General features: G+C 35.6%; 1 protein-coding gene across 1 annotated transcript in view; it reads left to right on the forward strand.

The window, feature by feature from the left end:
- The window catches only part of FREM1 (FRAS1 related extracellular matrix 1), a 122534-nt gene that overhangs the window by 88471 nt on the left and 14683 nt on the right, over positions 1 to 19380 (forward strand). Inside the window, exons 27-29 of the mRNA XM_051987320.1 lie at positions 9817 to 9946; positions 13876 to 13948; positions 18184 to 18333. Of these exons, the coding sequence (XP_051843280.1) occupies positions 9817 to 9946; positions 13876 to 13948; positions 18184 to 18333 (353 nt within the window). The remainder of the gene's footprint in view (positions 1 to 9816; positions 9947 to 13875; positions 13949 to 18183; positions 18334 to 19380) is intronic.

Below are 19380 nucleotides of genomic sequence, written 5' to 3' on the forward strand. Positions count from 1 at the left end.
TTAAATTTCATCAGTTCAATGCATAGCATAGAAAATAGAAAAATGTAATAAAAAGAAGTTTCCTTTTTGTTTTTGTCCTATAGTGAAAGACTATTATTTCTCTGAAGTAAGGAAACTTAAAAATCATTATGTTATATCTGGTGGTATGTGTCATGCATAAATATGAATATATCCCCACCCCCATGGCTAGGATCGTCTTGTCTTGGCAGTACATAAGGGTTTGGAATTATGAGTCAGCCAATCTCTTGTATAACATCTTGCAGCAAGAGGTCACTCTAGGACTATGGTAATTACAGTCTTTCTAAAATACCCAGGCCAATAAGAATGAAGGGGAAAATGAGACATTGTACATCATGCTATAAATATATTTTAATTTATGTATTTAACGGTTTTAGCAAGGCCTATTTGACAGCATTTTATCCCATTTGACAGAAGCTTCCCTCCTTCTTCCCCTGACAAATTCCCCACCTCCAAAATAAGATCAACTCCAACAGCCCGGCAACTGCTTTTGTGACCTAGGGTGAGAGTTGAAGGGAAATAAAAAAAATAGAATGACAAAAAAAAGTGTGACATTTAGAATAAAGGTAGCAATACACAGCTAGGTGGTACAGGAGATAGAGCACTGTGATTGGAAGCAGAAAGTGTAATCTTTATGAATTCAAATCTGGCCAGTTACTTAATCCTTTTTGCCTCAAGTTCCTCATTTGTAAAAATGATCTGGAAAAGGAAAGGGACTGTTCCAATATATCTGCCAAGAAAACTCCAAAATGTGGTCACAAAGAGTCAGTTATAATTGATATGACTCAACTATAATTTAAAAAAACCTGTCTTCTTCAGAGCTAACAAAAATAATAGTTTTCAATCCTTTTTGATTTCTCTATAATATTTGACATGGTTGACTATCCTCTCCTTCTTGATACTCTTCCCTCTCTGGGTTTTTATGACATTGCTGTTAGTTCTCCTCCAACCTGTCAGACAAGTATTTCTTATACTCCTTTGCTGGGTCATTTTTCATATTGTATCTCTTAACTGTGGGTGTACCCCAAGGCTCTGCCCTAGACCTTCTTTCATCTTTTTTTTTCACTCCTTCTTGGTGACCTCATCAGTTTACATGGTTTTAATTATCATCTTCATGAAGTTGATTCACAGATCTGTCTGTCCAGCTCTATTCTCTGTCTTGAACTCGTCTTACATCACAAATTACTACTGAACCATCTTAAACTCCACATGTCCAAAATAATTCATCTCTTCCTCTCTAAACCACACATATTTAACATTTCCCAATCCTTTAGATTACTGAAGTCCACAATTTCAGAATTATCTTCAATTCTTTGCTCTTATTCTGCATATTCAATCACCAAATATTTCTATTTTTATCTTCATAACAAATATATATCTGCTTTCCACATAATCACCACCCTAGCTCAGTCCTTCATCTCCTTTTCCTTTGATCATTTTAATAACTTTCCAATTGATCTCCCTGTCTCTGATCTTTCCCTATTCCAACCCATTCAGTGACTTCTTAAAAATACATTCTGATTATACTCAATATAAGCCTGATCCCTACTCAATAAACTCCAGTGGCTCTCAGTAATCCCAAAGATCAAATATATAAAATCCTGTTTGGTTTTTAAAATCCTGTACAATCTGGTCTCAATCTGTTCGAGTTTTCTTACACATGGCTTCCTTTCATATTAACTGGGGTCTAGCCAAACTAGCTTTCTTGTTGATCCTCATACATGGGCACTCCATTCCTATGATTTTACATTGGCTTGACCTTCATATCTGGAAGGTACCTCCTCTAATTCCACTTCTTAGAATCCCTGGTTTACTTCAAGACTCAACTCAAGGGCTACCTTTTATGTGAAACTTTTCTCATTTCTCTCAGTTGCAAGTGCCTTTTCCCCAAATCATTTTACAATCTATTTCGTATGTGCCAAAATATCGCCATCTTATTACTTGTAACTTGATTATAAATTCTTCAAGGGCATGAACTTTTTGCTTTTGTCTTTGAATATCCAGAGCCTACTATGATGTTTGACATATAGTTGACACTTCATAAATGCTCTTTAGTTGATTGATTGGTTTAATTTAATTAATTATTTTTAAGAGTACCTATTCAGCACTAGGAAAAAAAAGATTAAGAAAAGACATAGGTCTTGCCTTCAAAGATATTGTAATAATATGATGGCAGGAGGGGAAATAGATATATACACAACTAGTATAAGAGGGATAGACACAGATAGGGGTAAGTTAGTAAATATTTAACATTTATTTTAAATGTTTTCTGGGTTGAAAGAACAGCTCTGACCAATTAGGAGGATGACCCTGGGGAAATCACTTAATATTTCTCACTTTTTTTCATCTGGAAAATGGGAATATTACAATTTGTGCTCTTTTCTCCATAGGGATTGACTAATGAAAATGCATTGTAAATCTTTTTAAAAGCATAGAAATATAAATTGATATTAAACCAAGATCCTGACCACTTTTTACAATATTCTTTCTATGGGAAATTATGTGTCATTCCAAATAAATATCTTAAATTTGTCTTTCTGGGAACACAATATACTTTTACATCTAATCTGCATTATTACCACTTTCCCCTCACTTGCTGAAATCTATATAATCATCAAAACAATAATTCAAGTCCCGATTTGACACATTTACTAATTTCCCAGATATAAATGCTCAGACTAAAAACTGTTAACAGTGACCATCTCCAGCATATCCTTGGATTCAGATCATGGAGAAGACATTTTGGATTATTTTTAATCCTTGCATTCCCATCCAAAGTTTTATTCTTAAGTGTAAAATAAGAATCTTATAGGTCATTGAATTTGATTCTATAGATGAGGAAATTTGAGGCTTAGAAAGGGGAAGTTCATTGCTCAGGAAGAAGTAACTTGACTAAAATCACCCCTGGAGTAAATGACAGATTCAGGATTTGGAATTAAATTCTCTGCCTCCAAATCTGTGACTCCTCTTTCTCTTGTACTTTTACTGTCTAGTTCAAAGTTAATCATAATCCATTTCTCTTTGTGCCTGCCTTCCACCTCCAGATTGTATTTGTCTTTTAAAAAAAATTATCATTGTAGTTATTTATCCCAATCAATTCTAGTCATTTGTTCTAGATTCTTTCATTGACCATTAGAGAGCAGAGTACTGTGATCATCTTCCTCTACAGAAAATTGCTCTTAAAAAATGGCCTTGTTTAGTTCAAATGAATGCAGTATTTTTCCACAACTCCACCTCACCCGCCCTAATTCCCCATCCCCCTTACCTCCACCCCCTTTTCTTTTAGGAAAAACATTCAAATCAGGACTTGCAATCTCAGGATCTGCCAGGAGATGTCTCTATAGACAATAGTAGAGAAATAAAATCTACCTCTAACCCAAATCAACAGTAATGTGCACTGCAGCTGCCACATACTGGGACTGCCTCTAGCCAAACTTGTACCAGTAAAACCTTAGGGGTAGTGAGAGATTTTCCTGTTCAGTTGTTTGTATGTATGTATGTATGTGTGATTTAAGAAATGCTTGGGGAGAGAGGAGTGTGTGTACATGTGTATATTAAAAAAAACAACACAACTGTAGGCAGTTTCCAATTTTAAAAATTTGTCAATAAGATATTTATTTGGAATGGCACATAATTTTCCATAGAAAGAATATTGTAATATCAATTTACATTTCTATGCTTTTTTAAGATTTACAAAGCATTTTCATTAGAGAGTAAAATCATATTATTCCCATTTTCCAGATGAGGAAAGTGAGCCTCAGAGAAATATTAAGTGATTTTCCCCAGGATCACTCTGCTAATGGGCCAGAGCTGGTCTTCCCACTTAGAACTTCTGTGTCTACATCCAGCACTATTTCCACACTACCCACACAAACCCCCTCAAGTCTATTTAATCTCTAATGTAGCAGGAATACCAAACATCTTCAGCCATATTGTTTTCTGTGATTTTTCATTGTCTATGTATGGTATTTATATTCAGAAGTACATTCTGCCTGCTGTGCACAGCAAGGAAAGAATAGGATGGCATTGGGAATGTACTTCCTCTCCTCCCCTCCAGCTGCTGGCCACCCATTTGGGAGCAAGACAGGAACCATATGGTTGGGGAAAAATTCCTTACTCTTCTGTGTATTAGCTGCTCTTGCATAAAGAACATTTGTAAGTCAGGTATTTTGAAAGTCAAGGAATGTCCCAATTTTTAAGCTTAGAGCAATTCAATTCAAATTTGCAAACATTTATTTAGCATCAATTCTGTGCAGAGCAGATCTGGCAATAAACTGTAATATAAAATGATATAGAATGAGTCTATCCCAGAGGTACAAAGAAAAGTATTACATAAGAGAGATTTCCATAGGAAAGGTTTTAACCTCCGGGAAGAGGGTTAAGTCAAAGAAGCTTCATAGATGTTTCTTTCCATGAATTGAACTTAAAAGGATGGAGAATAATTCAATAAAAAGAAACAGTCCATTCAAAGCTTAGGCAACAATATTAGTAAAATCACCATGTAGCTTTTGTGCCAGGGGCAGAAGAGAGTAGTGGGAAGGGAGTGATGTATAATAAGTCTAGACAGGTCCTGTCAAAGGGTAGAGGGCTTTACAAACTAAGAGGAGTTTGAATATGATTTGGTAGGAAATAGTCTACCACTGAAGATTTCTGAGCAGGGGAGTGTCAGGACTAGATCCAGGCATAAGGGAGAATCACTGTCAGAAGCACTGAGTGGCAGGAAGAAGCCCACCTCTAATTAAAAATTTGCTAGGGACTAATATACAAAGGGTGTAATCCACATAGCTAATAATCAAAGCAACGTGTAAATGCTACTGAAATTTGTCTCCTTTGGGGAGAAGCAGTGCCCACATCAGCATTCTAAAGACATGATGTAGTAAACAGCCTTTCTAATTAAAGGGGAAGGGATTTGGAGGAGACAAGCCAGAATAAAAAAGTATTTAAAAAAAAACCAAGGATGCCAGGGAGCTTTCAAAAGAAAGGGAAGGATTTATGTGCAGTAGGGAATGTCTGGGGGGGGGGGCCTGATTCTGCAATGATGGTGAATTAGTGGTATAATGGAAAGGGTTGATTTTATTACACTGAAATCAAGGAGAATTTTGCTTAAATAAAGCTAGCAGATCTCGTTAGTCACTGATTCTAAATGGAAGTTGACATTCTTTGATGAAACTCAGAAGGCTTTATCTGTATTACAATCAAGTTTGACCATCCAGCCCAACCCATATCAAAAAGGAACCTCTACTATAACATTTTCAACAAAGTCATCTTTTCCAGCTCTTTCCTTATACACAGTAAGAATGTTTGGCTCCCAATGACTGATCCAAGGCCATCTAGATAATAAAGAATAGAGCCAAGATTCTAACTCACATCTTTTAATTTCAAACTAATGCTTTTTCATATATCAATCACATGTTATTAGAAAGAAACATGACTAAGGCCATTTTGCTAGACTCAGTTCAATTTCTGGCCAAAGTCAGAAATCATGCATGTATTAATAATACAAATGATCCATGTACAAATCTGGTGGCTGAATATCTGATGTGAGATAATAAATGAAACCTTAGATTTTTTTCTTTCAGGTTTTTTTTTTAAATTATTGATATCTTATTACCAGAATGATCAGAGGAAATAAAAGGGGGAAAAAAACAAACTGATGAATCTTGAAACATTTTAGAATCTCTTATAAAATTTATAGCAGGACAGATAATCAAAACTCTTGACTAAAATAAAGCATTTGGATTATCTGTGGATGACAATTATCCCTTTTAATTTCTGGTTCACAGTCCTGGGAAAAATCAAGTGCTGACTACATGAATATAGGGTTTAAAAGATAAATTAATGCATTCCAAATAGTTTGTGGGGGCTTTTTGTTTTTATTTTGAAGTTCCAATTTTATCTTTAAGGCATACACTCCTTGCATATAAATGCACAGGTATTTATGAGAATAATAATATGTGCTTTCATATGACCTCTCATTGAGAATCTCAAAGTACTTAATAAGCACTAAGTAAGCCTTGTGTAATCTTTGAAGTAGAAGATTAATGGAAAATGGCATAGAAACTGAGGCACAGGAAGGTTAAGTAATTTGTACACTTTTGATCCATGACGCTGAATCCCAAACTACCCTTTTAATCCTGGCAAGCAAGTCTTTCCCTTATTTTAATGTTGCTTTTATCAAAATCTGACATTGGTGTAAACTACCAGAATATGTTTCAGGGAATGGAAAATCCAGAAAGAGACTCTTTCCCAAACCTGCACTGTTCACCCTTGACATGCATATGCATTTGTCAAGAAATTAACTGCTTCTGCAGATGGCTCATTTATATAAAGTGAGTGTGGTTAAGTATTGAGTGCTGGATTTGGAGTCACTAAGCCTTTGGTTAAAGTTCTTCCACTTCAGATATTTGCTTGCTCAGTGATTCTGAGTGAGTCACTTAATATGAATGATCTTCAGTTTCTTTATCTGAAATATGAGAGGTTGGACTTGAACTCTTAGTCTGTCATTTCCTGAGATGAATTGGAACCATTCTTCAAAATTTTTCAGTTCAGAAACATGAACAAAAATATCTGAGGTATGGTACAAACTATGGGTACTTTATATGTCATTAAATTTAGTAAATATCCATTAAGCACTTATGATATAAATGGACATGTAAAAGAATTGAAAGTATGGAGATCCAAGGATGTGACAAACTTACACCTCTGCCACTGAATTGGCTGTGGGACCCTAAGCAATTGCTTAACTTGTTTCTGCTTCCTCATGTGTACTACGAGAGGGTTAGGGGAATCAAGTAATTTGAATTTACTTATGAAAGAAGGAACATCGGGGAAGGACCTTGGAGTTCATAGATTGCTATGATGCTATGATGAAAACATGAATTTATAAAAATACCAAAATACAGTTGGTATTTAAATTGTTTTGGGTGCTGGAAATAAAAAGAGTAGCAAGTCTTGCCTGTAAGCAATAGGCTTACAATCTATTAGAAATCTTTAGACACAATAGGTAAGAAATGTGGATAGCTTTATATTGGAAGATTCTTGATAGAATCAGATTAGTACTTTAGGAAAATTATTTTGGCCACTGTGTAGAGGATAGATTCCCATTAAATTTTGTCTCTCTTTATATCTCCAGTGCTTACCCAGTTATCTCTAGAAGCAGCTATGTAGTGTAGAGAATAGAAAGATGGACCTGAAACTAGGAATATTTGACTAACTAAAATCCTAACTGAAATGCTTACTAGCTAAGTGATCTTGAACAAGCCATTTCAATTCTGTTTGCCTCTTTCTTCATCTGCAAAATGGGGTTAATAACAGCACCTATTTCCCAGGATTGTTGGGAGGATCAAATAAGATGGTATCTATAAAATACTGTACAAACCTTAAGAGCCACATAAATGCTAGCTCTTATAATTGCTATTATAGCTATTATCAACCACAAATCCAGCGAAAGCTTAAGTGCAAAAAATCATTAAATTTGATCCATCAAATATTCATTTAATGCCACTAAGTCCAGTTACTTTGGAGAGAAAGACAACAAACAAAAACAAAAATTAGTGTCTGGGGTATATAATTTATAAACAAGTAAGTAAATTTCAGGTTACTTGAGAAGGAAGGAATATTAGAAAAATCAGAGAAGACTTGAAAAAGAAGGTAGCCACCACCCTGAGTCATGAGCAAGCTAAAGATGCTACCAGGTGGAACCACTGGTATGAAGAGCTAGCAGGATGAGGAGAACTGAGTTTTCCAAGTTCAAGAAAGAACAAGTAAATTACATTGGCTAGAGTATGTGAAATGTGGCAAATCTGGAAAGGTGTGACTCAATCTGGAGGCAGATTGTGAAGGATTTTAAATGTCAAACTCAAAGTATGTCACTGAAGATTCTTGATAGGGTCAGATCGGTACTTTAGGAAGATTATTTTGGCCATTTTGTAGAGAATGGATTACCATTAAATTGTAAGCTTCTTGAGAGCAGGGATTGGTTTTTTCCTGTCTTTATATCCCCAGTACTTATCACAGTAGCCAGTACATAGTAGGAACTTAATAAATGTGTATTGTATGTATGAATAGATTGGAGAGGAGAGAGACTAGAAGCAGAGGAAATTTGGTTTAACAGATAAAGTGTAAAATTTAGAATATGGGTTCAAATCTTGCCTCAAATATTGATTTTTAATTCTGGGTAAATTTTACTACCCAATCTGTGCTTCAGTTTTCTCACCTCTAAAATGAGAGAGTTAGATTTGATGGCCTCTGAGCTCCAACAATTTATGGTCAATCACCTACTCCAAACCCCTTACTTTAAGAAGTAAATTGAGGACCATAGAGAAAAGTAACTTGGTAGCTGTACCCTTCTGAATTTAAATAAGAACCTGGGTACTTATTTGGCTCTTCCGATTGCTATTAGAGAAACTGTGCTTAACATTAGTAAGGAATGAATTCCTGTAAGACTTCAATGCTGAAAGGCATTTGTAATTTAGTGAGACTGTTGAAATCTATCCAAATCTGCTTCTCTTCATTCCTTGTTCCTTCCCTGTCCAAGGAAGAAAAAAACATATTGGAATCAGAGGGCTTGATTTCAAGTGTTAGCTCTCCTACTGACATTCCTGACCTTTAGCAAATCACAGACTCTGAGCTTCCCTGTCCTTACCTGTATAATGAGGAATTTTGATTAGATGATACCTAAGATGCCTTTTCTTCTTTCATTCATCTTATTTCTGTCTCTTCTTCCTGTTTCCTTGCTAATATGTGTTTTTCTCCTTCTCATTTTCCTAACCTGTCAGGAGTTGTTTGACACACATTGTTTGTTTCCATTGGCATTGCAACCACCATTACTACTTGTTCATCTTAGAACTCTACAAGCCCAGAGATTCTTACTTTCACATGTCGTCTTGTTTTGTGCCAGATTTGAATTCATTTGCATCAAAAATCCATCTTGAGTTGCAAAACTTAGAGTTAATTTTTTTGGAGAAGTATTTATGGGGTTATGGAAGTCTTCAAACCTTCATCTAATGAATTTACTATGATGCATTATTAGACTTTGATAATACCCTTGTTCCAATATGACTTTTAAAATTAACTTGCACCTAGAAATCAGGGAAGGTCCTGTGTAATTTGAGAGCATTATATTCATGATACTGGTAACCAGCCTTTCTATAGTTTAAAAAAAAATTAAAAAGAGATATCTGGGAAGAAATAATGGGATGAAGAAGAGAAAGGGAAACAGTTTGGAAAGTCTGGGAGGCAATAAGTAGTCCCCTTTGGGTTTAAGAGAAAGGGAAGTCAGTAGCAAGTACAATGGAAAGAGAATTGGGCCCTCCTGGATTCAGGTCCTGATCCTCACTGTGTGACATTGGGCAAGTTCCTTAACTTAACTAGAATGCAGTTTCTTCATATGTGAAATAGGTTTGGCTAAATGACCTCTAAAATCCTCCCCAGTTTTAATGACCTACAAAAATAACTTATGGGTCTATAAGAGGGACCACAATGAAGAGTAATGTAGTGAAAATACTGAAATCAAATTGGCGATTTAAGGAGAAAAATCTAGAAGAAACAAATCCAAATTCCTCTTCCGAGGTACCAAGATTCCAAGGTCCCAATAAAAAAAAAATCAATTGTCGATAATTTCCCCCATACTTTTCTGCTTGAATACCAATAGGAAGAATAAATTTAGCTTCTGTGTCACCTACTGAACTATACCTATTATGATTATATATAAATTAATGATCACAGTATCATAGCCTTCAGGAAAACTTATGTATCCTATAAGAATTAATGCTGTTTTTTCCCTTCTTCCATGTGTAGTTTGGAATTGAAATGGTCCCACATTCAATTTCCCCAGACTGAATATGAGGTGTGTGAAAACGCGAACACATTGCTGTTGAAAATCAGTAGGAGTGGCCATTTTATGGAATCAGCTTTTGTTGGAGTAAAGGTAATTTTAAATGTAAAATAAAAACCCCAGTATAAGGTTGCTGAAAGTGCTTGGTGAAACCTTTCTGTACCCTGGAAACCTTCCCAAACAATCAGTGTGAATTCACATTCCAGGTGTGCCATCCCACTCCTAGGATTTTGACAGTAAATTTTTCTGAGATGATGCCAGCCCCAGTTCATTTTCATTTGTACATGATTAAAATGTGTTCTGAATGAATCCCCCCTATAGAGCTTTATGTGGTTATTTGCATAAAGTCTTTATGTTTTGATTTCATAATCATATTGTTAGGATTAGTTCACTGACAACATGTGATTTAGAAATAGAAGATTATTTCTCTCCTGTTCCAGTTAAAGAGGAGTAAAGAAAATTGCATAATGGCAAAGTGAATTCTGTATATTATTTAATTTGGGGATTATGTGTAAGAAGTTTTTAATTCCAAACTAGTTTCCTCTTACAACCTAACTTACTTAAAAGTCTTCTTTCCTTCCTCCCTCTCTCCTTCCCTCCCTCCTTTTTTCCTCCCATCCTTCCTCCCTCTCTCTTTTCTTTCCTCCCTTCCCCTTTATTTCCTTTCTCCTTTTTTTCTTCCTTCCTTCCTCCCATCTTTTTCTTTCTCTTTTCCTTCCTTATTTCTTCTCTTTCTTTCTTCCTTACTTCTTTTCTTCTCTTTCTTTCCTCCTTTTCTTTCTTTCTTTCTTTCTTTCTTTCTTTCTTTCTTTCTTTCTTTCTTTCTTTCTTTCTTTCTTTCTTTCTTTCTTTTCTTTCTTTCTTTCTTTCTTTCCTGCCTTCCTTCTCCTCTTCATTTCTCCTTCTCCTTCTCCCTTCTTTCCCACCCTTCCTTTCTCCCTCCATTTTTCCTTCTCCTTCTCCCTTCCTTTCTCCTTCCTTCCTTCCTTTACTTTTCTTTTTTTCTTTCTTTTCTTTCTCTCACTCTGCTATTCATTCAACAAGAGAAAATCCCCTTCAGTTGATATGCTCATAGAATAAAGTATACCTTAATATTGATCTATGTTCCAAAAGAACTAAAACTTTGCACAAATCCATGCATTTTTTGAATATTCCAAAGTCAAGTAAAGATTATTTTCAGAATATCTGCTGTTTTGATTATTTATAGCATCCTTCATTAGTATATTATATTAGTTAATCACTGCCAATCATAATCCTTTCCACAACTGAAGTTCTCCAGAAGGGATCCTGAAATAAGATTACTTTAAGGGAATAAAAAGAGAATAAAAAGGAAGCATCAGCAAAATTGAGCCAAGAATGAGTCCTATCTCACTTTTAGAGAAAAGGACAAATATTAGGTTTTGTGAAATCATATTTATTTTAAGCCTCAATTATAATATGTCAAGTATCTATAAAACATTTACCTCCTAATAAGGCAAAAGGTAAGTTGAGGTGCTTCTACTTTAAAAACAGGCTCTCTTTCCTATAACTATTGTTTCATTGACATATTAAACATTCATCCATTAAAGTAGCAAAGAACATGCAAACAATTTGGTATTTTGGAAAGAATACTGGTTTCAATGTTAGTTCAGAAGATTCAGAAGCCCTTGATTCAAATCTTGTTATGGCTACTAACTATTTGTGTGAACTTGGATCAGTTCCTTCTCCTCTCCAGAGCCTTAGTTTCCTCATCTATACAATGAGGAGTTTAGATATGTTCTCTAAGGTTCTGTTCAACTTTAAATTTGTGTTCCATATGTATGTGCAGTTGCTTATTTGCAGAAATATCTGATGATGTGCCTTTGTCTTTTCACATATTCTTCTCTGCCTATGTAGAAAATGCCATATGTTCCAGAGTTTCTGCCAGTGCCATTATCTACTTTGCCAATATAGAAATAGTTTATGTGATTTTATACTTAATCCTATTTTTGACTGAGTAAGCAGTAGTAGCTACATCATGAGTTGTAGGATTAGACTCGAATGTCAGAATTGAGCTTATCAAATCCAGTCCCTCTTTTTACAGATATGGAAACTGAGGTTCCCAGGAGTGAAAGAGCTTGCCTAAATCTCCATAGCTACTGTATGTACAGAATTATGAGTTTAAAAAAGTCTTGACAAATCATAGAATGTATTTGCAGACTTCAACATATTTGCTGTAGACATGCTAATTATTATATTTTATTTTTTTACTGATGCAGTTTTCTTCGCATTATCCATGATATATCCTCCTATCAGCCTGAGTCTGCAGTCCTTCCTTCCCAAGGCAAAATTGTGTATTTCTGTGGGAATCCAATGCTCACACAAACTTCCCTCTTTATATTATTGGCCATATGACAAAAAAAGGAGGAAAAAAATGATGGGCCTTTATTCTATGCTCTTGGCATATGATTAAATCATTCTTCCTAATCTAACAAACCTCTCTACCTCCTTTGATCCATCCCATTTCTTTTTTCACATGAGTTTCTGCACGCTCCATGGTAGTAAATACTAGGTAATTGCACATGCAGGTCTCATGCAGGGACCCAAGTGTAATGGAACCTCCAGCATATGGTAAATGCAGGTATACAATAGCCTGCCACTTCTCAATAAGAGATTGTTCCACAGGATTCTGGGCATCACAAATAAAGAGGGAAGAAAAACAAAAGAAACAATGCTAAGAAAGACTATCTGATAAAAATGCTTCTAATTCAGACATATGAAAAGATGACAAGTCTTTTTATTCCTCTTAGCACTTTTTAAAAAATGGATATTATTTGAGGTTTTACAGAAAGATTTAGTTTTTAATTTTTTAATTGAGTTTTTAGTTAACTAAACCACCTCTTTTGGGGGAAGAAGGAATTTTAAACTTTTTCCGAACACCTAATAATTAAAAAAAAATTTAAACCAATGGACAAAAATGACACTTCTCTACTTCTTAGTCTTAAGTGGGACTCTAATGGAACTGCATTTTCCCTTTCCTAAGCCAGTCAATGGTTCTTTCCATGATTCCTCTTTCATGTATCCACTCAAAAAAAGATCTGGGTCCTACCCAGAGCATGAAACAGCTTATCTTGTTTTAAGTCCTAGTACTTTAAGTTGCTTGTATCCGGAGTAATTTTTCAGCAACATGTGTCTTGGGAACACTGCAAAATTCTCAATTCATAGATTGTCTCTTGGTAAGGATGGAATGCTTTCCTGACACTGTTCTCAGCTCACTTTTCTCCACAAAGCTCCCATTCACATCCTGGAAGAGCAATAATTTAATCTAGACTGAATGGCCCAGGTTTGTCTGTTAATTAATCGAGCTTTTCAATGTTATTCAGCAAGTCACCTAATGGATCATCAGCCAGGTGTCAAGAGGAGCTTTGTTTTTCCTCCCCTTTCCTTGGGTTCCTTTAGAAAAGGGGTTCTTAACCTTTTTTTATGACGTGCCCGTCTTTGGCAATATGGTGAAGCCTATGGACCCTTTCCCAGAATAGTATTTTTAGAGCATAAAATTAAAAAAAAATTTATTACAAAGGAAGCAAATTATCCTGAAATTATCCTGGTTATCAAAATATTTTAAAACTCCTCAAAACAAATTCATAGACCCCAGTGGAAGAACCTCTGCTCTAGAACATAATTTGAAAGAAAGAAAGGAGGTGTTATATTTTACACCTAATAAAAGAAAAAAATATTTTTATATTTCATTCCATTTTTTTCTATTAAGGAAACCCATTCATCATAAAAGAAAAGAAAAAAGGAGCCTATTTTCCAGTGAATTAGCTTCTGAGAAGATCTTGCCATAGGAATCTTCAAAGATTCCATTAAAAATATGCTACACCTACACATAAAATGAATAAACTCAATATTGAAAATAAATTCTGCAGCATGGGTTTGGGCGGGCAGGATGTAGAAAACACAACTAATCCAATTTATCTATATCTATATTTACACCACTAAAAAGAGCTTTTTCCCTCTTCCTCATCTTTTCCTATATCCTTCTCTCTCCCATCTCTTTTAAGGTCAATCAAGTATCAGCTACAATTGGAAAAGATTTCACTGTGAATCCATCTAAGCTGATTCAGTTTGATCCAGGTATGTTTTGCTTTTCCTTTTTGTAGGGGAAGCTAGGAGTTTGTAAAGAGGTATGTATAGTGTTTGACACTTTATATTAGATAGTCATGGCCAATCAAAGGCTTTCTAAAACCCATGGATTCTTCATACTCCCTTTCCCAATCTTGTTAGTTGGAACAATCAGAGAGAAATAACTTGAAACTAGGTCTTTCCTCTTGCTTATACCACAGTAAGCTCATCTAAATGGCATATTACTATGGATTACTATTTATAAAAGACATGTCTATGACTCAGTTATCAGATAACTGTTAATTTTCCTTGCTCTCTGAACCCTAATGTAAATCTTCCTTTAACAGAAGATGGAAGCAAATAGATAGTCATCTTATTAGATGGGCTCCTATGCAAGTCAGTCTTAGGGACTGACTTGATTTTCATCAAAAGGCCAGGAAAGTATTTGAAGTAGATGAAATGCTCATCTTTCTAGGTGGGTCTGGGTATAATTCCCCCCCCCCAAAAAAAAAAAAACTAAAGATTTCTGGAGGTCTCAGCTAGCCTAGGTTTTATACTTTAAGAAACAAAATTGATGGGAAGAAGAAGGTGGTTTGGTGAGCAATAATAAACATGCAAAAAAGATTTTAACTGCCCTCAAGAAATTTATACTCTCTGTGATTCCTCTGCCTTCAGTCACTCCTCTATCCAACTCATCCTTCAAAGACCTATTAAAATAATCTTCCTAATACATTTGACCATTACTGTCTTCAAAGGCCTCCTCATTTCTGGTTATTGAAATCTTTCTTTTTCTTCAAGGTCTAGCTCAGGTGCCACATTCTCAATGCAGGTGACCTAGATCTCCCTCAAATGAAAATGATGTGTCCTTTCTCAATTTTTTTCTAGATGTCTTTGTCTAGATATCTCTTTTTACTTTATCACCTTCTATCTTGTGCAGTGTCATACTTATTGGGTCTTTCTGCTTTCATTCTTTTCTCTTTCAAATAGACTTGCCACACCATTGCCAACATCATTTCCTAAAACACAGTTCTATGTCACTACTCTGTTTTTAATATGTTCAGTAGGTTCCTGTTGCTTCCAAGACAAAAGTAAAACTGAGTCCCTCTACAATATGGGTTCAAGCTACACCTTTCCAACTATATTTAATGTTGTTCCCCTTCAAACTTAGGCATTGAGATAGTCAATGACAAGGCACAGAGTCAAGAGCTGGACTGTTGTATTCAAGGAACTATTTTGCAGATGCACTATGGTGTATCTAGGTCATAGAGTGGGTAGAGGGGAGTAAAATATGAGAAAACTTGAAAGGGAGAAAAGGGCCAAGTTATGAAGGGCTTTCAAAACCAAACATAATAATTTGTATTTGATCCTGGAGATAATAGAGAGTCACTTGGAGTTTATTGAATAGAGTGGGTGATGTGATCAGATTTACATTTTAAGAAAATCACTTTGGCAGGTGGGTGAGGGATGAATTGGAAAGGGAGAGAATTGATGCAGAGAAACTAATTAAGAAGCTATTTTGTCCAGGTGTGAATTGATGAGGATTTAGACTAAAGTGGTGGCTATGAAAGTGGAGAGGGGGGATATATATATGATAAAAGAAGAAATGACAAGATTTGATAATAGATTAGATGTGTGGAATGAGTTCAAGTGAGAAGTTGGAAATGTTACAATGGTTGTAAGTCTGGTAACTGGAAGGATTATGGTGCTTTTGACAACAATAAGGAAATCTTCAAGAGGAAAGGGTTTGGGAGAGACAGTGACTTCTGTTTTCAATATGTTGAGATCTAAGACTTTTATTTTGATATTTCTAAAAGACAGCTAATGATTCAAGATTATAGTTAGTTTAAGAGAAAGACTAGGGATGTACATAGAGATCTAGAAACTTTCTGCATCAGGATGGTAATTAAACCCAAAGGGCTCATGTGATCATTAGCAATATGGTAGTAGAAAAGAGGGCTCAAATCAGGGTATTGTGGGGATGTCCACAGTTAGTAGACATGACTAGATGAAGAGCTAGCAAAGGAAATTAGGAAGGAATGATCAGACAGATAGGGGGAGAATCAGGAGAAATACTTGCCAAAAAACTCTGGAAAGGAAAGGGAATATAAGAGGAGAAGGTGATCAATTGTGATAGGATTTTCAGAGAGGTCAAGAAGGATGAAGATTAAGAAAAGGCCATTAGGTTTCTCTATTAGATTGTTTTCTACTGAGGGCTAGGGACTCTGTCATTTTTTTCACCTTTCTCACTTGAACATCAAACACAATACCATCCATTTAAAAAAATTAAATATGTCCTGTGCACCAAATACTATGCTAGAAACTTATTAGTTTCTATTAGTAAATACATATAACTAACTAGAATATACAATATTACATGATAAATCTATTAAGGACATGAAATGCTACATGAGGGCTGAGGGCAAGATCATTACCAAAGGACTTCATAAGGAAAAATGGCAACACAGTATAGTTTGAAATTCCACAGAGGAAGATAAGTGGGGGCAAGGCAAGATATAATATAGCAAGTGTTTGATAAATGCTTATTGAATTGAATATACCATAGGAACAACCTATTAAAGATATCACCTACCACTTTGAGTATAAGTTAGCAATAAGCCAGGATTTTTCAAATACAAAATAATTTCTTCCCTACCCCTGCCAAACCATTTTTTTTCTTTATGAAAAGCCAAGGGTGTATCCTACTTTTCTACTAAATTTCTAATTATTAGCAAGACCTTAACTTAAAATTTGGTACTTTGTCTGGGGTTCTATTTCAACAAAGAAGTATCTGGTATAAATATGGTACTAATGAAGCATATTGGAATAATCAGAGAGCTTTAGAACATTATGCACCAGGAGAGTATATGAGAGGAGGAGTTATTTAGGGAAAAAAAAAGACTTAGAAGAATTTAAGCATCCTACTAAAGGGGAATCATAGCTGAAAACTATTCAAAATGAACACTGAATAAAACATAGGAGTTAATGAATCAGCCAATTAACATTTGTTGAGTATCTACTCTGTGCTAGACACTGGGGATATGAATATAAAAAAAGAGATATTAAAAAAACACATAAGCATTCAGCATATGACCTAGATAATAAAAGCTTTTTTTCCTCCTGGAAAAATAAAAGAGAGATACTACTGGCCCTCAAGAGGCTTTACATTTTACTGAAGGGATGCAATAGATTAATAGAGAAGCAAATACAAATTTTATGCACAATAAACACTAAGTGATAGGAAGGAAGGAGAAGAAGGTATTAACAATTGAGAGAATGATAAAAGGTGGTTTGATGTAGGTGACACAAATCAACTTTTGAAGGGAGCTGGGAGTTCCAAGAGGCAGAGGTGAGAGAGAAAAGTTGTCTTCCTTCCTCTCCCCATTTAATATGTTCCTTCTTTCCCTAAAAAGGCTTTTTTCATCTCCACAGGAGTATCACAGAGGCCAGAAGAGATGATTGTTCATCCCACCATAACAGCAGCAGCATGTCTGAGTGGTGGGGGTTGTGTTCAGAGCATCAAAGCTGCTTTTATTAAGGTCATAAGATTACTAGGAGCTGAGCTTAATTGTAACTCCAAGCAGAGGCAGACAGAGAAAAAGAAATACTGGCTTGGGTTATTTCTAGAAACCCCACCCCCTAAATTGTCTCTAGTAGGATATCAAAATCTTAAGTATGACATCATGGTGGAGTGGGGGACGGGCATTTCTTGGCTGGGAAACATCCTGGAAGCCAAAATAGAGTCTCTGGAAACAACCACTTTTAGAAATAATAGCCATTTCAAGATCTCTCTCTCCCCTCCCATACCACAAACTTTTACCAAACCATCATCCTAATGATCTCCAGTACCAGCATTTTGAGATTTTTTTTTTAAACAACTACTAAGATTTTAAGATTTCAGTACTTATTTTTTTCCTCATAAAAGGAACGGGGCAGGGTGAGGTAGGTCAGTCAGAGGAAAATGGAACTGCAAATATCGTTGGATAACCATTTTGTTTCTCCCACATAAGGCGGCCAATTTTTTTGGTTACAGTGTTTGCCTTTATAGGGAATCATCATTGTCCAGGAACAAATGTGGTCTTTTAATGTTATTTGGGGGAACAGCAGGAGTGCAGTCAGTCAGGAAGAGCACAATAGATCACCCAGGCTACTCCAGCCTCGCTGTAGACATGTTAATTAATATATTTCTCTGACACCTAGGTTGATTGAAATAGCAATTAAAGAGTAATTAAAATGTTTACTTCTTGTAGGAATGTCAACTAAGATGTGGAATATAGCAATTACCTATGACGGATTAGAGGAAGATGATGAGGTCTTTGAAGTAATTCTCAACTCCCCTGTGAACGCAGTTCTTGGCACAAAGACAAAAGCCAGAGTGAAAATTTTGGACTCAAAAGGAGGTATTCTTTTGATCCTCATCTTGAAATCGGGGGCAGTCTTGGCTCTGTAGTCCACTGGCTTTCAACAGCCAACGTGCTTGATAACGCCTTCAAATCAAAATGCTTAATTTCTTGTCAAGAAAGCAACCTGGGCCTTGGTAGGCCCTTTATCCTGGCACCAACTTCATGCTGTTTTCCTCCTGCTAAGAACTTTCACTGGAGAAAAGCAACAAGTCAGAACCTGGGTTATTGGTGTGTGTGTGTGTGTGTGTTCTCCTACCCTTTTGCTGTTTTCACAAAAGGGACAAAAAAAAATGTCACTGAAAAATCTATCGATAATTATTTTCCCCTAGAGATCACAGAGCTGTAATTATCCTCCTCTGTCAAAGAGATCTCCAAATGCCTAAAACCTCAGCCCATATTAGAGCAGGACTAAGAAAATCATGAGAGGAAGCAGTTGAAGAAAATTACAAACGAAAGATGCAGCTGGCTTGGGAATCCAGGAGCAGCTGGAGAATATTAATGAATTACCTTGGGTGTACCCAAGCCAACTAGGTTCTGTAGCATACATTGCAGAACAGCCCATAGAACCAAATAATCTGAAAAAAAAACATGTCAGCTTTGGTGTTCAAGCCATTTTATTTTCCCTGACAAGCATCTTAATAGATGGCTCACTACATTTCAGAGACTCTCTCAGTATCTATTTTCCTAGGTACTCTTCCATTTGTGCACCCCAGTTTTTACTTCCCTCTTGTAACTAGTAAAAGAATTACTGGCAAATGACAAACGTAACAATAAAATAGTGTCTCTAGCTCTTCTCTCCTTTTAATTCAGAAAGGAAGGGATGAAAAAAGAAAGGAAGGAAGGAAAGAAATACAGAGAGAGAAAAAAATAAGATGGAAAGGAAAAAAAAGGAGGGAATCAGACATTGCTCTTTTTCCTATACAATATGCCCACATTTCTTCCCTAAATTCATTTCTTTCTTTGGAGGACTTATATAAACCTGAGAATCTCCACATAAAGCCTGAAACACCCTCAAGGAAAATATTTTGACCTTAAATGTTCAAA

Source organism: Antechinus flavipes, chromosome 1, assembly GCF_016432865.1.
Source record: "Antechinus flavipes isolate AdamAnt ecotype Samford, QLD, Australia chromosome 1, AdamAnt_v2, whole genome shotgun sequence".
Classification (NCBI taxonomy): domain Eukaryota; kingdom Metazoa; phylum Chordata; class Mammalia; order Dasyuromorphia; family Dasyuridae; genus Antechinus; species Antechinus flavipes.